Source organism: Schistocerca cancellata, chromosome 7 (assembly GCF_023864275.1).
Source record: "Schistocerca cancellata isolate TAMUIC-IGC-003103 chromosome 7, iqSchCanc2.1, whole genome shotgun sequence".
Classification (NCBI taxonomy): Eukaryota; Metazoa; Arthropoda; class Insecta; order Orthoptera; family Acrididae; genus Schistocerca; species Schistocerca cancellata.
Window position 1 is genome coordinate 487,562,270 of NC_064632.1, and position 20,086 is coordinate 487,582,355.

Below are 20,086 nucleotides of genomic sequence, written 5' to 3' on the forward strand. Positions count from 1 at the left end.
CGGTTTATTGGTAGAATCCTGAAGCGATGCAGTCGTTCAACAAAGGAAATAGCTTACAATAAGTTAGTTTGTCCAGTCTTTGAGTATTGTTCATCTCTATGGGACCCTTACCAGTTGGGTCTGATTCAACAGATTGACAAGGTCCAAAGAAGAGCGGTAAGATTCGTGACTGGTACATTTAGCCATCTCGAGAGCATTACAAATCTCATAGAAAGTTTGAAGTGGGACACACTTGCAGATAGATGGCGTGCTAAACAGAAGGGGCTGCTCACTAAATTCTGAAATCAAATCTTCACCAAGGATGCAGAGCACATATAATTACCACCAACTTTCAAATTGCGCAATGATCACCATTCAAAGATAAGGGAAATAAGAGCTTGTACTGAGGCGTTCAGACAGTCGTTTTTCCCTCGTGCAATCCGGGAGTGGAACAGAGTGGGGTGGAGGGGGGCAGGGGGGGGGGGAGATGACTTTGGCGCGAACTGTGCCCTCCGCCACGCACCGCTTGGTGGCTAGCGGAGTATATATGTAGATGTAGAAACACACATATACTTTAATAATGATAAATTAAATTAAATGCAATGTAAATGTCTACACCTACATATATATTCTAAATGCTGGTCTAACAGTGCATGGTAGACAATGCGCTATCCAGATACATTACATCTGTGCATATAGGTGACTAACGGATGTGCACAAACAGTGTGGTCAAGAGAGCAAATAACCCAATTATTTAAAAGGTTCTTGAGCTTCAATTTGTTTTATGAGCTATACAGAACTGTTACAATCCTACCTTAATGTCCCTGAATTCCTTCAATGTCTGCTTTATAAGAACTCCAGATGCTAACGCAGTCACTACTAGTGCATTAGTTGCAGATTGCTTTACAGATGTGACCCATTTCCCCCGAATCCTCCCAACAAAACTAAGTACAGTAGTCACCTCATCACATCCACAAATTACTTGTTAATGGTAATTCTGCTGAACTACCATTTGCCCAATCACATTACAACAAACACAATTTAGATACAGATTTTTGTCTGAGTTTAGAGTGTATTTGAGATTCCTTAAGATTCTGTTACAACATTAAAATCACTTTTCTAAATCAGAGTTACAAATTATCTGATTATCCAGATTCTAGTCTTGAACATATGTGATAGTGGCAATCAAGTAGTAATGTTCGAACATAAACATGTCTCTTTCTTATGGCACATAGGTAACTATTTTACAATAAGGAGAAATGAGCTCATGAATGTTAAGCTAACAATAGCAGGAAAAATGTAGCTATTTAATACAACTGAGGGAGGAGCAATTTACCTGCTAGTTTCGTGACATTAAAGTTAACTAAGTAAGCACAAACATTTGACAGCAGTTTAATTATAGTTATTAATCAGTACAATTTCTAATTACTACTGCCCAAAGTTAATATACGAGGGCTATTCAGAAAGTAAGGAACGTTTCATATGACGCCACTAGGCGTGAGCCGATCGCATGTATTTTGGTATGTGTGTGCTCGGCAGCTCAGTCAGTAACCATCCATGACAGCGGGAAAGTCTCTGCGCATCTGGTTTTTTTCGATATGTGAATTTGAAATGGAGGTTGCAATCGAAAATCCTGCCAGTTGTGAGGTGCAGTCTGTGATACAGTTTTTGTTGGCAAAAAACCTAAAACCTATAGAAATTTATCATGAATTGTGCGAAGTGTATGGAAACAACATAATGAGTGAATGTTCTGTCCGGAAATGGTGCATTCGGTTTAAAAATGACCGAACCAAAGTTCATGATGAAGAGAAGAGTGGGCACCTGAGTATTTTCTGTCCAACTTTGCACAGCCTTAGAAGAGCAGTTCAAAACAAACGCTGAGGAAAGCTGACATCCAAAATTTTGTTTTTGCATGACAATGCCCGACCTCACATGGCAAACTGCACTAAAGAATTCCTTAATTCACTCAAATGGGAAATTTTCCCTCATCCGCCCTACAGCCCTGATCTTGCACCAAGCAACTTCCACTTGTTTCCCAAGATGAAGAACTGACTTGCAACGCAGTGCTCTGATGATGAATCGGAACTCGAGGCGGACGTGACTCACTGGCTGAAGTCTCAGGCGGCAGAATTTTACGATGAAGGTCTTTCAAAGCTTGTCCACCGCTATGATTTAAGTACCTCGATGTGTTTGGTGACAACGTGGAAAAGTAGTATGTCAGTCGCTCTTTCAGATGTACATAAAATGTATTTCTTGTACTTGGTTTTTAATGCAAAACGTTCCCTACTTTCTGAATAGCCCTCGTATAACTTGTCCCCTTCCACATCACTTAAGATGGTTTTTATTAGGGAATCTATGAAACATGATGAATCATTCGGAAAGAGAAATTAAACAGCCTGGAGTTTAATTAATGCTTCAGTTTATTAATAAAAAATAAATAAAAACAGACTAAACTGTTACAATATTATGAGAAGGAAAGTTGCTACTTACCATATAGCGGAGATGCTGAGTCGCAGATAGGCACAACAGAAGATGACGTGTGTGTGTGTGTGTGTGTGTGTGTGTGTGTGTGTGTGTGCGCGCGGGTGTGCGGGCACACATATTGTTGACAAAGGCCATTGGCCAAAAGCTTTGTGTGCGAAAATCTTTTTGTTGTGGCTATCTGCGACTCAGCATCTCCATTATATGGTGAGTAGCAACTTTCCTTCTCATAATACTGTTACATTCCATTCTGGATTTTCCAATGTTAGACTAAACTGATACGTAGTTTACAATAAATCTCACAGCAATGAACTAATAGCAATGATACAATTCTCGTAGCCGTTCATTAATGTTCAACAGACATAAAATGAAACAGCTCGTACCTAACAGTACGCATTAAGACAACAGGACATATTATTATTATGTGTACTATACCTATCTCTTGTACAGGACTGCATGTGGAGATGCCACATTCATTTATAGACTTCTCAGCAGCATCAGCACATGGGCCTGTTTTTTCAGCAAATCCTAGGTAATTGTAAGAGCCCAAATTTAGGCACTGTGTTTCAGTACCTGTAAACCTAAAAATGTTATGATTATTGATTATTTGCTCCATTATTGTAAACAAACAAGAACACAAATTAACTGCACAATTACACGAAAACTGGTCAGAATAGGAAACATGAAAAAGCAAACGTGAGAAACAGACAATGAAGCCACACCAAACAGCTAACAATTCATGAAGAACATATTAATAGTAAGAGGCATCATCTGAATTCTAGGTTTATGGCACAAAAAATATGTAAGTCTTGCAGCACATTCAAACACCATTAACAGGATGTATGAGATGATCATATTGTAAGAAGTAATAGGAGCATGTAAGTAAATGTTAGTTGGAATCAGTGAATGAAATTCATATTGTAAACTTCACAGGCAGTCTAAAAGGAATGCAAAATGTGTGTACAACCCCCCCCCCCCCCCCCCAAAAAAAAACACAGATGCCTTATTTAAAAGTATGACCTTAAAATACTCACTTCCCAGACCCTCTCTTCTCAAACACACATAAAATTCTCATCCTCTTTTGGGCAAGCAGACCATCAAATTGGAACAGGAACAGGAACAGGAGGAGGAGGAGATGGAGGAGCGGGAGGAGATTAGTGTTTAATGTCCTGTCGACGAATAGGTCATTAGAGATGGACTAATTGGAACACACAATTTGCTTAAGCACCTGGTTTATACCATTACTGTATCTGTAAAATTACTCCTAAAGGAACCAGTCTAACTGAAATGTTTATCGAGATTCAATCCAAATAAATAAACATAGGGTGCAAACAATGTCTTCAATTACATCAAAGCACACACACATAATTTTGTTAAAATTTTACAATTCTTTTCTTAATGTCTTGCATTAACTGCTCGAGTTTTTTTATTGTATATGATCTTTCTGTTTTTGGATCTATGGTCACAATTATTGTACTATTTGATCCTCAATATGTTCCTAATAAAGCATTTAGCAAGCATTAAACAGACCATAGGGGCTACTTCTGCCTCCATTCTACTTGTTGAGATATTTCTCACTAGCTGGTATTTTAAACATGAGTTGTTGCATCTTTTGTTAACAAGATCCATTAATTAGTATATCATGCTTCCTATTAATGAATTATTATCCTCGAGAAGAAATATTTTGATTTGACTATATGATGTGTTACCCCACATTTTAATATGATGTGAATGTAAAAGCTTTTTTTATCTTTCATTAAAATCCTTTTTAGTTGTGATTTGCTCGAATTAAATTCTTACACACTGTACGTGAATGAGAACAACCACTGTTCTAGTTATAAATTTCTTGTAATCATCTCAGAAACATTCACCTCAAAACACAGAGCAAATGATGATGACGATTGGTTTGTGGGACGCTCAACTGTGCGGTCATCAGCACCCGTACAAGTCCCAATTTTTACATGGTTCAATTTTTTACACAATCCAATCAAGCCACTGTCACGAATGATGATGATGATGATGACAACACAAACACCCAGCCCTCAGGAAGAGAAAATCCGCAACCCAGCTGGGAATCGAACCTGGGACCCCGTGATCCAGAGGCAGCAATGCTAGTCACTGGACCACAAGCTGCGGACAGCAGAGCAGATGTAAATGCTTAGCAATATTACTATAATATGATGCATTCAAGCTGTTTGAAACTCTTGCTTCCTGTGGAGGAAGGAGGTGCTCAACATCTAATTAAAATTTCACATTTCTCCAGATCCCAATATTCTGCTTACAGATAAACCCATTTAAGCTATTAATTTAGATAAATGATAAAGAAGTGCATAATATAATGACCTGAACTGAAAACTGTGTCATTATAGCCTGATGTTTCTACCTATGCTAAGTAGCCTGCATCTGGATTTCTACCTGAGGCACAGTTATCCAAGGGGCCTACATCATCTTGTGCTGGATATGTCTAGAGCCCTTCTGCAATGTCTCCTTCTGTCTAAGATTTATCATCTCCATCTACACTCCACTAACCACCTAATGATTTGTGGCACAAGGTACCTCTGGCACCACTTAACTGATCCCCCCCTTTACTGTTCCACTTGTGAATTATGTGTGGGACGAATGTTGTCAGTAAACTTCTGTATCAGCTCTATTTTCTACAATTTTCTCATTGTGATCATTTTGCAAGTCTTACGTGAAATGAAGTAATATGTGAGAAAATGAAACACCTACAGCCATTGTTATTTCATCTACTGCATGGCTACCAGATCTTTTCCTTCAGTGCACAATCTTCATACACGATGCATCAGTGGCCAACGTAACTGGTTAATGCAGACTACCTGTAACTGGGATGTTGTCTCTCCAACCATCAGCTATCAACTGAGTCAACTGATTGTCAGAGAGATAACATCACAGCTGTAGGCAGTCTGGGTAAACCAGTTATGTTGGCCACTGATGCATTGTGTATACGGATGGTGTTAACTCCTTTAGCATCAGCTAAGGCCTGAAGATAGTAGACTGAAGCTCCAAAACTGGTAGCCATACAATAAATGACATCATAAGAATGGCTGTAGGGTTTCATCTTTTTACGCAAGTCAACTGTCAACATTCCTCAAGACCTCCGATCACAAGGATGGACACGCAAAAACTTGAAGTAATATGGTTTCCAACTCTTCCTAATGACGAGATTAACATTATAGTATGTGTAAAAATTAGTTAGCGACCTTGAAGCTTCTCTGTGTATTTACCCTTGTTGCAAATCTGTAGATATGTAAAGATGGATTTTTTCTTTAATAGTTTCTAATCCAATCCAAAAGTTACCATCACTCTCAGATTCTTTGGATTCAGAAGAACAATCAATTACATCATTTGTTGAAAAATATGACTGTAGTGCCACAACTGCTGACGTATACAGGTTAGGACTGTTGCATTAAGAATCTGTGGCAGTGTTATCACTTATGGTGACATCAAATAAGTCATCCTCACTGTTTCGTATTGTGGGTATTTCAGTCATTCTCAGTGTAACCAAGGTGTTGTGACATTTTCTTTGCAGAACATACGTCGATAAAAGTACAGTGATGAACAGTAAGACATAAAGTGAAAGCTAAACTAGTATAACAAGATCACAACAAACACAGTATTCAAACACAAATTAGTGGCCACAGCTGTGAAAAGCTACCGAGATATGGAGCACAAAATCTGGTGTATGCTGAAACTCCTCAACAGCACTCAGGTATGTGGACTGGTTGCATGTATATATTTGTTATCAGCACTCAGGGTCGGCAAAGAAGTAGCACTGAAAGAAAACCCAGAGGCCACACTTAAACTCTTCAACTGCACCTCGGGAAGGCAGAGTATGACGAGTTAACTTGACAACAGCAACCAAACAGTTAATATTATACAGATACTGAGACCATAGGTTGACTAAGTCTTGGAGCACTACCTCCCCTCCCCCCCTTTCTCCCATATCATCACCACTTTCTATAAATATTCCCTATCTGTTAAGTAATGTATCCACTGATGCAAAATTTCTTGGAAGATTAAAACTGCATGGCCCTTATCTTTCAGCAGCAATATTCTAATGGAATAAGGTTATCTAAGGAAGACTCAAAACATGGGCACAGAAAGAAGAAAGCTCCAAGGGACATTCAGAGTCATATTTTGATAGCCTAAACTGTAAAAGCAACAAACAAGGGTTCAGGATTGGGTCATACAATATATAGTATGGATTATTATTAAATTATGTTGAATATTTTAGAGATCTTGACAATTTTCATTTGAGAAAATGATGTTTCATTATATGATCAATGGTAGTATCAAAAATTGTATAAAATATTTAGTTTCTCGAAGAAGTTTACTTTAAAGAAGGGTGTATACAAGAACATTTTCATCACCTCCTAAAAAACAGTTATAATATTACACCCATGAGAAAACTGGGTAGTTAATACAACATATCTTCAAGACAAACTGGGTCAACCAAAGTTTACAGTATCACCCATTGGCTTCAACCCATGACGTAACACTTGCATTATGTGAAGTCACTGTGGTGTGGTCTCTGAAATGAGATTGTGTTTCAAGTGGCATCTTGAAGTAAGAAGTGGTGCATTCTAGTGTGGGATGTTTGTATTTCTAAACTGTTTGTGAGTGATGATAGTATCGCACTGGACTTAGTGCAGTGTGTTACTTGTGTTTTGGAAGTTTGCTTCTGTTGGCTTGTCTGGGCACCATTATAATGTAGTTTGTTATTGGCTCTAATCTGTCTTCGGTTTGGAAATTGTTATTCATTGTCTTGTCAATGGTTTGAAATTGACTGTACTTCTATTTTTTGTTTGATGATAGGTATGGATCTTACAATGAAATTTACTAGTCACTCATTAGGTGCTACTATGGATGCCAATATGGCTGCTAAAATTAAATTTCTCCCGTTATATGGCCTTGTGATGTAATGTGTGAGGTGTCAGCAGTGCATTATGTGTCAGCTGACTTTGGTGGTGAGTACATTTCTTTGGTGGTGAGTACATTTCTAATGTGTTGTTATTATTATTTCCTTCCTTTCTCAGACGTTATGCCTGGTTAAAAATGGAAAGTGACGCGGACCTTGATCAAGTGTGACTTCCTTTTAACTGTACGGTATATGTTACATTGCATTTAGGAACTTTCGGGTAATTGAACATGTATCAATAATTACAGATTTATGTAGTTGTATATATACGTTTGGATGTAGCTCTATTGCGTTGATGTACTGGTGGACATTATGTGGTATGACTACTGTAGTTGATAGTATAATTGGTATAATGTCAACTTTATCCTGATGCCACATGTCATTGACTTCCTCAGCCAGTTGGATGTATTTTTCAATTTTTTCTCCTGTTTTCTTCTGTATATTTGTTGTATTGGGTATGGATATTTCGATTAGTTGTGTTAATTTCTTCTTTTTATTGGTAAGTATGATGTCAGGTTTGTTATGCGGTGTTGTTTTATCTGTTATAATGGTTCTGTTATAGTATAATTTGTATTCATCATTCTCCAGTACATTTTGTGGTGCATACTTGTATGTGGGAACGTGTTGTTTTATTAGTTTATGTTGTATGGCAAGTTGTTGATGTATTATTTTTGCTACATTGTCATGTCTTCTGGTGTATTCTGTATTTGCTAGTATAGTACATCCGCTTGTGATGTGATCTACTGTTTCTATTTGTTGTTTGCAAAGTCTGCATTTATCTGTTGTTGTATTGGGATCTTTAATAATACACTTGCTGTAATATCTGGTGTTTATTGTTTGATCTTGTATTGGAATCGTGAATCCTTCTGTCTCACTGTATATATTGCCTTTTCGTAGCCATGTGTTGGATGTGTCTTGATCGATGTGTCGCTGTGTTAGATGATACGGGTGCTTGTCATGTAGTGTTTTATTTTTCCAATTTACTTTCTTTGTATCTGTTGATGTTATGTGATCTAAAGGGTTGTAGAACTGGTTATGAAAATTCAATGGTGTAGCTGATGTATTTATACGAGTGATTGCTTTGTGTATTTTGCTAGTTTCTGCTCGTTCTATAAATAATTTTCTTAAATTTTCTACCTGTCCATAATGTAGGTTTTTTGTTGTTGTTGTGGTCTTCAGTCCTGAGACTGGTTTGATGCAGCTCTCCATGCTACTCTATCCTGTGAAAGTTGCTTCATCTCCCAGTACCTACTGCAACCTACATCCTTCAGAATCTGCTTGGTGTATTCATCTCTTGGTCTCCCTCTACGATTTTTACCCTCCACGCCGCCCTCCAATACTAAATTGGTGATCCCTTGATGCCTCAGAACATGTCCTACCAACCGATCCCTTCTTCTAGCCAAGTTGTGCCACAAACTCCTCTTCTCCACAATTCTATTGAATACTTCCTCATTAGTTATGTGATCTACTCATCTAATCTTCAGCATTCTTCTGTAGCACCACATTTCGAAAGCTTCTATTCTCTTCTTGTCCAAACTATTTACCGTCCATGTTTCACTTCCATACATGGCTACACTCCATACAAATACGTTCAGAAACGACTTCCTGACACTTAAATCTATACTCAATGTTAACAAATTTCTCTTCTTCAGAAACGCTTTCCTTCCCATTGCCAGTCTACATTTTATATCCTCTCTACTTCGACCATCATCAGTTATTTTGCTCCCCAAATAGCAAAACTCCTTTGCTACTTTAAGTGTCTCATTTCCTAATCTAATACCCTCAACATCACCTGATTTAATTCGACTACATTCCATTATCCTCGTTTTGCTTTTGTTGATTTTCATCTTATATCCTCCCTTCAAGACACTATCCATTCCGTTCAACTGCTCTTCCAAGTCCTTTGCTGTCTCTGACAGAATTACAGTGTCATTGGCGAACCTCAAAGTTTTTATTTCTTCTCCACGGATTTTAATACCTACTCCGAACCTTTCTGTTGTTTCCTTTATTGCTTGCTCAATATACAGATTGAATAACATCAGGGAGAGGCTACAACCCTGTCTCACTCCCTTCCCAACCACTGCTTCCCTTTCATGCCCCTCAACTCTTATAACTGCCATTTGGTTTCTATTCAAAATGTAAATAGTCTTTCGCTCTCTATATTTTACCACTGTCACCTTCAGAATCTGAAAGAGAGTATTCCAATCAACAGTGTCAAAAGCTTTCTCTAAGTCTACAAACGCTAGAAACGTAGGTTTGCCTTTCCTTAATCTAGCTTCTAGGATAAGCCGTGGGGTCAGTATTGCCTCACATGTGCCAATATTTTTACGGAATCCAAACTGACCTTCCCCAAGGTCGGCTTCTACTAGTTTTTCCATTCGTCTGTAAAGAATTCCCGTTAGTATTTTGCAGCCTTGTCTTATTAAACAGATAGTTCGGTAATTTTCACATCTGTCAACACCTGCTTTCTTTGGGATTGGAATTATTATATTCTTCTTGAAGTCTGAGGGTATTTCGCCTGTCTCATACATCTTGCTCACCAGATGGTAGAGTTTAGTCAGGACTGGCTCTCCCAAGGCCGTCAGTAGTTCTAATGGAATGTTGTCTACTCCCGGGGCCTTGTTTCGACTCAGGTCTTTCAGTGCTCTGTCAAACTCTTCACAAAGTATCATATCTCCCACTTCATCTTCATCTACATCCTCTTCCATTTCCATAATATTGTCCTCAAGTACATCGCCCTTGTATAGACCCTCTACATACTCCTTCCACCTTTCTGCTTTCCCTTCTTTGCTTAGAACTGGGTTTCCATCTGAGCTCTTAATATTCATACAAGTGGCTCTCTTTTCTCCAAAGGTCTCTTTAATTTTCCTGTAGGCAGTATCTATCTTACCCCTAGTGAGATAAGCCTCTACATCCTTACATTTATCCTCTAGCCATACCTGTTTAGCCATTTTGCACTTCCTGTCGATCTCATTTTTGAGACGTTTGTACTCCATTTCGCCTGCTTCATTTATTGCATTTTTATATTTTCTCCTTTCATCAATTGAATTCAATATCTCTTCTGTTACCCAAGGATTTCTACTAGCCCTTGTCTTTTTACCTACTTGATCCTCTGCTGCTTTCACTACTTCATCCCTCAGAGGTACCCATTCGTCTTCTACTGTATTTCTTTCCCCCACTCCTGTCAATTGTTCCCTTACGCTCTCCCTGAAACTCTGTACAACCTCTGGTTTAGTCAGTTTATCCAGGTCCCATCCCCTTAAATTCCCACCTTTTTGTAGTTTCTTCAGTTTTAATCTACAGATCATAACCAATAGATTGTGGTCAGAGTCCCCGTCTGCCCCTGGAAATGTCTTACAATTTAAAACCTGGTTCCTAAATCTCTGTCTTACCATTATATAATCTATCCGATACCTTTTAGTATCTCCGGGATTCTTCCATGTATACATCCTTCTTTTATGATTCTTGAACCAAGTGTTAGCTATTATTAAGTTGTGCTCTGTGCAAAATTCTACCAGGCGACTTCCTCTTTCATTTCTTAATCCCAATCCATATTCACCTACTGCATTTCCTTCTCTCCCTTTTTCTACTGTTGAATTCCAGTCACCCATGACTATTAAATTTTCGTCTCCCTTCACTATCTGAATAATTTCTTTTATTTCATCATACATTTCTTCAATTTCTTCATCATCTGCAGAGCTAGTTGGCATATAAACTTGTACTACTGTAGTAGGCGTGGGCTTCGTGACTATCTTGGCCACAATAACGCGTTCACTATGCTGTTTGCAGTATCTTACCCGCATTCCTATTTTTTTATTCATTATTAAACCTACTCCTGCATTACCCCTATTTGATTTTGTATTTGTAACCCTGTATTCGCCTGAATAAAAGTCTTGTTCCTCCTGCCACCGAACTTCACTAATTCCCACTATATCTAAATTTAACCTATCCATTTCCCTTTTTAAATTTTCTAACCCACCTGCCCGATTAAGGGATCTGACATTCCACGCTCCGATCCATAGAATGCCAGTTTTCTTTCTCCTGATAACGACATCCTCTTGAGTGGTCCCTGCCCGGAGATCCGAATGGGGGACTATTTTACCTCCGGAATATTTTGCCCAAGAGGACGCCATCATCATTAACCATACAGTAAAGCTGCATGCCCTCGGGAAAAATTACGGCTGTAGTTTCCCCTTGCTTTCAACCGTTCACAGTACCAGCACAGCAAGGACATTTTGGTTAGTGTTACAAGGCCAGATTAGTCAATCATCCAGACTGTTGCCCCTGCAACTACTGAAAAGGCTGCTGCCCCTCTTCAGGAACCACACGTTTGTCTGGCCTCTCAACAGATACCCCTCCGTTGTGGTTGCACCTACAGTACGGCTATCTGTATTGCTGGGGCACACAAGCCTCCTCACCAACAGCAAGGGCCATGGTTCATGGGGGGGTAGGTTTTTTATGTCGATAAATACCCTTCCTCCTTCCTTTCTGCTTAATGTGAATCTTTCTGTTGCTGAATGTATGTGATGTATTCTGTATTTGTGGCATTGTGATCGTGTAAGTGTATTGAGTGCTTCTAGGTCTGTGTTACTCCATTTCACTACTCCAAATAAGTAGGTCATGTATATGGCTATTTGGCTGCATTTTATTAAATAAAAAAAAAAAGTAGGTCAATATTGGTATAGCTTTTGTCTTGTTTCTTGCTGTCAATTCTGTTTTCAGTATTTTTGTTAGTCTTTGTCTATATTTTTCTTTTAGTTCTTCTTTAATATTTGTATTATCTATTCCTATTTTTTGCCTGTATCCTAGATATTTATAGGCATCTGTTTTTTCCATCACTTCTATGCAGTCGCTGTGGTAATCCAATAAGTAATCTTCTTGTTTAGTGTGTTTTCCCTTGACTATGCTATTTTTCTTACATTTGTCTGTTCCGAAAGCCATATTTATATCATTGCTGAATACTTCTGTTATCTTTAGTAATTGGTTGTGTTGTTGCTGCCAGTAGTTTTAGATCATCAATGCCTAGCAAATGTGTGATTTTGTGTGGGTATGTTTCAGTGATATTATATCCATAATTTGTATTATTTAGCATGTTGGATAGTGGGTTCAGAGCAAGGCAGAACCAGAAAGGGCTTAATGAGTCTCCTTGGTATATTCCACGCTTAATTTGTATTGGCTGTGATATGATATTATTTGAATTTGTTTGGATATTAAGTGTGGTTTTCCAATTTTTCATTACTATGTTTAGGAACTGTATCAGTCTAGGACCTACTTTGTAGATTTCCAATATCTGTAGTAATCATGAGTGTGGTACACGATCAAAAGCTTTTTGGTAATCAACGTATGCGTAGTGTAGCGACCTTTGTTTAGTTTAAGCTTGATATGTCACCTTTGCATCTATTATCAGTTGCTCTTTACATCCTCGTGCTTCTTTGCAGCAGTCTTTTTGTTCTTCATTTATAATTTTGTTCTGTGTTGTATGTGTCATTAATTTCTGTGTAATGAGTGAACTCAATATTTTGTATATTGTTGGTAGGCATGTTACGGGGCGATATTTTGCTGGGTTTGCCGTGTCTGCTTGATCTTTAGGTTTCAGATAAGCTATTCCTTGTGTAAGTGTATCAGGGACTGTGTATGGGTCTGCAATGTAACTGTTAAATAATTTATATCTAAAAACAAAGATGATGTGACTTACCAAACAAAAGCACTGGCAGGTTGATAGGCACACAAACATATACACAAAATTCAAGCTTTCGCAGCCAACGGTTGCTTCATCAGGAAAGAGGGAAGGAGAGGGAAAGGCGAAAGATGTGGGTTTTAAGGGAGGGGGTAAGGAGCCATTTCAATCCCAGGAGTGGAAAGACTTGCCTTAGGGGGAAAAAAAGGACAGGTATACACTCGCGAGGTCCTTTTTCCCCCCTAAGGTAAGTCTTTCCGCTCCCGGGATTGGAATGGCTCCTTACCCTCTCCCTTAAAACCCACATCCTTTCGCCTTTCCCTCTCCTTCCCTCTTTCCTGATGAAGCAACCATTTGTTGCTAAAGCTTGAATTTGGTGTGTATGTTTGTGTGTGTTTATGTGTCTATCAACCTGCCAGCGCTTTCGTTTGGTAAGTCACATCATCTATGTTTTTAGATATTTTTTCCCCACGTGGAATGTTTCCCTCTATTATATTCACATGTTAAATAATTTAGTTAGATGTGAATGTGTTGAGGTGAACTTCTTTAGCCAGAAATTTGCTATTGTATCTTTTCCAGGGGCTTTTCAATTGTGCTTAGAATTAATTGCTCGGGTGACTTCATGTTACAAAATTATCACTTCACTTCAGGCATTTGTAGTATCATCTTGTAGGTGTCTGTTTCTGCTTGTATCCACCGTGCATGTCTGTTATGTTGTCCCGGGTTTGACCGTATGTTTCTCCAGAAGTGTTCCATGTCTGTCATGTTTGGTGGATTGTCTATTTTAATGTGTGTGTTACCTATTGTTTTGTAAAATTTCTTCTGGTTTGTGTTGAATGTTTGGTTTTGTTTTCTTCTATTTTCACTTTTTTTTGTATCTTCTAAGTCATTTGGCAAGTGCTTGTAATTTCTGCTTCTTTTGATCTAATTGCTCTATCGCTTCTTGTTGTGAGATTTTACCAAACCTTTTTCATTTTTTGTCTGGTATTTCATTTCTTATAAATTGTGTTAGCTGTCCGATGTCTTTTCTCAGTTTTTCTATTCTGACCTGTAGCCTGTGTTGCCATGCTGGTTTTGTGGGTTTCTTCTGTGTGTTGGTTGGTTTTGATCTCTGCCTAGTGTGTATATTTAGTGTAGTGAGTGCTCCTATATAAATCAATAGTTGTAACTCTTCCATAGTTGTATTTTCATTTATTTTGTTGTGTATGATTGTGTTGATAGTTGTTATTGTTGTTTCCACTGTGGGTTATTTGGGGGTCTATGCAAGAATGGTCTAATGTCTGTATTTGTGTCTTTGTATTCTATATATGTCAGCTGAAATTTTTCTTCTATATCCAACATGTGTGTCACTTCGTGTTCTATTTGTGCTTGTTCTGGTGGCTGTCTTAAGATTTCGTTTTCCTCTGATTGTTTAATTGATGTGTGTTGTTCCTTGTTTGTTTGCTCTGGGATGTTTGAGTCCATCACTGTATTTTCTTCTTCTTCTTCTTCTTCTTCTTCTTCTTCTTCTGATTGCACATTACTTTGTTCCAGTATTTGTTGTACTTGTTGTTTGCTGTTTTCTAATTCTGACTGGGGTATCCTGTTATTTTTTATTATTACACGGATCTGATCAGCTAGTCATTGTTCTGTTAAACATTTTAATTCTGAGTATCTGGTAGTAAATGTTGTGTATACTTGTGATCTGTATCCAGTTGTGTTGGTTCCTAAGTTTGTTGCTTGGTAATAACAGAACATGAGGTGTCTGTTAACTTCATCTGAACATCTCATCCTCTGTCTCTGTGTTCCTTCTAGAGTGGTTGCAGGAAGCATATCCTGCAAAACCCCTCTATTTGGATTTAAATCATTTTCCGTGTGGCTAACAGTGGCATTACCATTGTGGACGGGCATAGGGTTCAAGTGTCATCCCCGACCATGACAGCGCTTGTCCGAGGCTTCATTAGTTCTGTTCTGAACCAACTAATCACACTAAAAGGGGGTTTAGTCCTATTAGCAGTTTGTTCTTTTCGTCACCTTTTACGACTGGCAGAACATACCGGAGGCCTATTCTTTTCCCGGACCTCCAGGGTTTTTAGTATTATTATTATTATTATTATTATTATTGTAAGAAGTGTAATGCAAGTGTTTATACATGCAATTTTCTTTGTGATGTGGGTATCGAAATTTATGTTGCAGTAGCCTGAAGTTCGTGTTTAGAGGTTTCTAGTGGTGGAGTTTGCTCTAGTTATTTTTGTGTGGTTTGGTTTGATAAAAGTTAGTTCTGCTAGTTATGGTTGATGCATATTGTAGGCTTTGTTTAAGGTATGTACATCAAGTGAAATTTTCAGTACATATTTTCTGGAGGTTTTTGTTGGTTCATGGTATAACTGACTCTGTTTTAGCTCTGTAGGTCAACGTCTGATACCTTTTCTTTAAGTTTTTTGGTATTGTAGCTTTTTGACTGTCAAGGTTGTCAGTTTGTTGATTTTGGCATTTGTATTTTTTTGCTACATCTTCATTATTAAGATTGTCGTGTATTTAGTTTGTCCCTGCCCAAAACCCCCTAATGCCTGTGCTTGTCTCATTACTTTCACATTAGTTCCCTAATTAAATATTTTTGAGTTGTTCTTATCTGCAATGTCATGGTCGCCATATTTTATTAACTTTATATAGGTGTAACTGCCACATTGATGATATCATGGGTGAAACACGTGTGGTACCGCAATCCCTGGTATTCCCAAGGACCTCTCAGTCTCATAAGGAACATTAGTTATGTTTCACTTGCATATATGAGAGATTACGATTTCTATGTTAAACATCACTTAAAAAAAGGTAACCACAGGTAACATTTTTAATTTATTTAGTGTCATCAACTTTCTACATAGATTTATGTCAGTGAAACAGATTTACTTTTAGCCCACTCCTAATGCATAAGGAAAGACAATTTTACTTTGCTTTACTTTTCCTTCACTGTAAGAAATAAATACAGGAACACTTTAGCCCAACACAAGATTTCCTTTAATGAAAATTTGTAGGTAATTTTAATTCTGCAGTTTTATGATATCCATTTCAAACATTATAAACTTATTTGCAACAACAATAAATTCAGAACTAATATTTTCCTTTTAAATGTCACCCATCAGTTATTGATGTATGTTCTAGTGTAGAATCTAGCCATCATAACATGTTGTTCATCTGTATCTGAATTCCTAAAACACTACCACCTAAAGCGAGGACAATATTATTAAACCAAAGTTATAATCAATCTCAAACTGTAGAACTCAAATAACTTATCTGTGGTTAACAAGAATGCAAGTTCAACAGCTGACCTGTAACTTTCAGTCCCTCGCTTGCATGTATCAAATGCATGTATCAGACGCTTCACACAGCAAGTGGTTGTCTTCACCCATACCACTGCATTTGTTCTATCCACTATTTTCGTATACCACATTAATTTCATTTTTCCACAAACATATGTGTCAGCTGACATTAAAGAAGTAAAGCAAGGGCTGACGAAGAGGCTGAGGAAACTACAAAAGAAATAACTCAGTAGCATTCTGGCAGCTATTGAACTCAGCACTCTTAAGTAAATTAGTAGCATAATTCCAAAATAAAGAATCTATTTTGTGAACTTCACTATTTTTAGCACTCCATGTCTTGTAACAGATATTCGAAATAGGCAGATCTCAATACATAAATATAATTATATCTACTGTCAGCCATAAATCTGAAGTTCAGTATATCTGTCTTGACGTAATATAATTCTTGAACACTGCAGAAACAAATATTAAACATAATATGCATACCGTGTCAAGTTGTTAAAAAGTATCTACTTAGTAAGCAATATTGTTTCTAAAGAAATACAACAAAACCACAATGTAGGAAAAAGAGAGAGAGAGAGAGAGAGAGAGAGAGAGAGAGAGAGAGAGAGAGAGAGAGAGAGAGAGAGAGAGAGAGAGAGTATAAAATTTTAATAATAAAATAAATTGGCATCCTACCAAAACTGAAAACTTACTCAAATGTCCACCCATAATCCCTTGTAATTCTGTCTTTTAACGTAACTTCAGCACCAGGAACACTGCAAATTGGTTGATTCCAACAATCACGCACTCTGCGATACACATAGAGCAAGTAAAAGCTTTCAAATCTGTCATATAATGGCGCATAGCCCTGGAATTCAAAAGACTGTTGTTAAACCACTATTAATTGTAACCCACACTGCAGCTTTAATGTGACAATATTTACAAAACACTTGAAGTACATTATCAATTACTTGAGACAAATAATGCGAAGAATACAATAAATGCTGTACTTTTCTCACTCTTCCACAATAATTCACTTGGTTTTTAACATGACATTAAATACTGGCCGATGAAACTCTGGGACAAAGGTTTGACTTTTTTCTCTTTTTGCTTGCAAGAAAAAACAGTGAATGTAACATCAATTGCGCCACCTCTTACAAAGTAGGGACCAATGGCCTTTGTAGCTTAGTCCCTTTAACCCCCACAAACCAACCAACCATCTTACAAAGTATCTGATTAACTAAATCCAGAAATTGTAAATCATAATTAGTAACTGAAATGACAACAATGCACTTTGTAAACATGCCCGTTTTCCAGTATGTCGATAACTTACCATTTGACAACTATCAGTGTGAATGTTAAGCAAGTGGGAATATTACTAAAACCAGTAATATTTTTGAAGATGGTAGTTTCTGTATTAAATGTGTGCACTTTCAACAAAAGCCATATTACATGCATATACATTGAATTACAGTAGTTATATAGCCTTTAGAGGCCATTGCCTCTTTTAATGTATAATTTACCCTATTCTTCATCCTTTAAGGGTCTCCATCATATATTATGTCTTATGGATTAATTAATACACAACAATGGGGATAATTGTTGAGATCAGTAAACGAAGATATACTATAAACACAGGATGATAACACCATTAACATGCTGAAGATTTGTGCCTTAAAATATGAGCAATGAGTGACATCATAAACAACATTAAAACATTAGCCAAATTAAAACCAACAATCTAAAGTCTCCTACTCAGGAATAAGGGATTTCGGGCAGGAAGTTGTTATTAACTCCTTCAAACACATTATAAACTTAAAAATATCAGCCCGAAAAAAGTGAGTAAATATAACAAAGTCAGTGGATAGGAGTTTTTGTTAATAGCATTCATGTAACTGTGGAATGTGCAAAATTGTTATCAGACAATACGCCCTACACCTCAAGCTACACTACTGGTCAGTGTCACCAGAATCTACACTTAAATAGATAGTGTTCTTTTCCTGTGATGCTGTCATATGTTTTGCTAACTAACAACCGAAGTAACACTTTCCACTCTAACTTAGACCTTGGGCTACACTACAGGAGCCCACCAGCATAACCTTCACTTTATAACACTGGCAATGTCACTGGTCAAAGCAGAATAATAGTATCATGATCTTCGACACATTAATAATCTACACCAGACCAGCCCAGTCTAATTAAAAACACAATCTAACCTAAGATCCAAAACAAATAAATGATGTTTGGTAAACAAAAGTTGCTAATGACATCTACAACCTAAACATATAAATAAAAACACCATCTACGCAACAGATTATTGACTTGCATTGTTCATGATACCCTAATTGTTGCTGTTCCCTAAAGACTACACATATAGAAATAACACGATATGTTTCAATCTGAATTTTAACACACAGTATGGTATAGAATTCACATGAATGCTTCTCACAACATGTTGGAAGCTGAGGAAATTTGCAAGTTAACCACATAGATAACTATTAGATCACCAGAGTTAACTGAAAACAAAAGTTTCAAGTAATGCAACAGGAAGTTCATCCAGTCAGGCAAATCTGGTAGACATAACTCCTTTACTATGACACAAAGAAAAGTTTTCCCTTTGGGTTGGTAGTGTCCAGAAATTGTTCATTCTTCAAAAACTTACTGTGCATTTTATGATTTTGGTTTAACAAATTACCAGGGTTTTTCCAGTATTTTAACTACTTGTTAGCGCTTTTCATACATTGAACATTAAATCCTCACTTTGGATACATGCTTACTGTAATGCCTATCCAGAACCCTAGTCAAAATTAAGTATCAATTTGTTGACAGCTAATACTTGTCATTCTTTGGCGAGCATAATCAATACAGAATAATTCCCCAGTGGTAACATATTTCCTGTCCCAAGCAGCCTCGGGAATAAAACACAATAACTATTTTTTATGATGAACATTTTACACAAATCAATTCATTGGAAGGAAGGTTATAACTTATATAAGTTGTAGTTTTAATCTCCCTGTTATAATTTCAATGTTATACAACTATACACGGAAAGGAAATTATACTATAAGCAGGCATATAAACTCACTCCACATTAGTTTCAGTTACAGAACAGTCACTCCCACACTTTTAATTACCACAAAAATAAGAAAAAACTCAACATTACTTGGTTTACTATACAGCACACAATACAATTTTCTTCATACCTGATCTACATTAGACTGTTTTAGACTTAAAGAGCTGTTGCACTGTTTAATAAAAAAAATACATTTTCAGCAGCAGCACACCAATTGTAAAGAGAAACCTCACTACGGGGTGACGGGATGCCTTATGTATGTCCTAAATATCCACTGCAAAGCATCAATATGCAGGGACCTTATTTTTCTTAAGAAAAGTATGTTACTTATGATTTGACTTCTTGGAACTTAAGAGTGTCACATATAAAACTCCTGTTTTATGAGAGTATATCACTTCTATGGATTATGCCACACCCCAAACTTCACGTATTCTCAATTACCAAATGTTCCCCAGTAACCTAACTCTCTTGTGACAAATACTGTTTTCCAAGATAGTTCTTTTCTCTAGAGGTAACTAAATTTTGATATCTATAAATGCCACTCAAAAGAGTTCCTTAAATTTAAAAAGATATAAAACATGAAATCACTGCAATTCATTACCTGCAAAGTGATCATTTGTTAAAAGTGCACAATAATATGAGATTCTGCACATGCA

General features: G+C 37.2%; 1 protein-coding gene across 5 annotated transcripts in view; it reads right to left on the reverse strand.

Annotated features, from left to right (window-relative positions):
• LOC126092061 (serine palmitoyltransferase 2) overlaps positions 1 to 20,086 on the reverse strand; it is a 402,429-nt gene that overhangs the window by 53,922 nt on the left and 328,421 nt on the right. For all 5 annotated transcript variants that reach the window (XM_049907469.1, XM_049907473.1, XM_049907472.1 and 2 more), the window contains exons 4-5: positions 17,071 to 17,225; positions 2,896 to 3,041 (exon numbers count right to left, since the gene is read on the reverse strand). In XM_049907469.1, the coding sequence (XP_049763426.1) occupies positions 2,896 to 3,041; positions 17,071 to 17,225 (301 nt within the window). The remainder of the gene's footprint in view (positions 1 to 2,895; positions 3,042 to 17,070; positions 17,226 to 20,086) is intronic.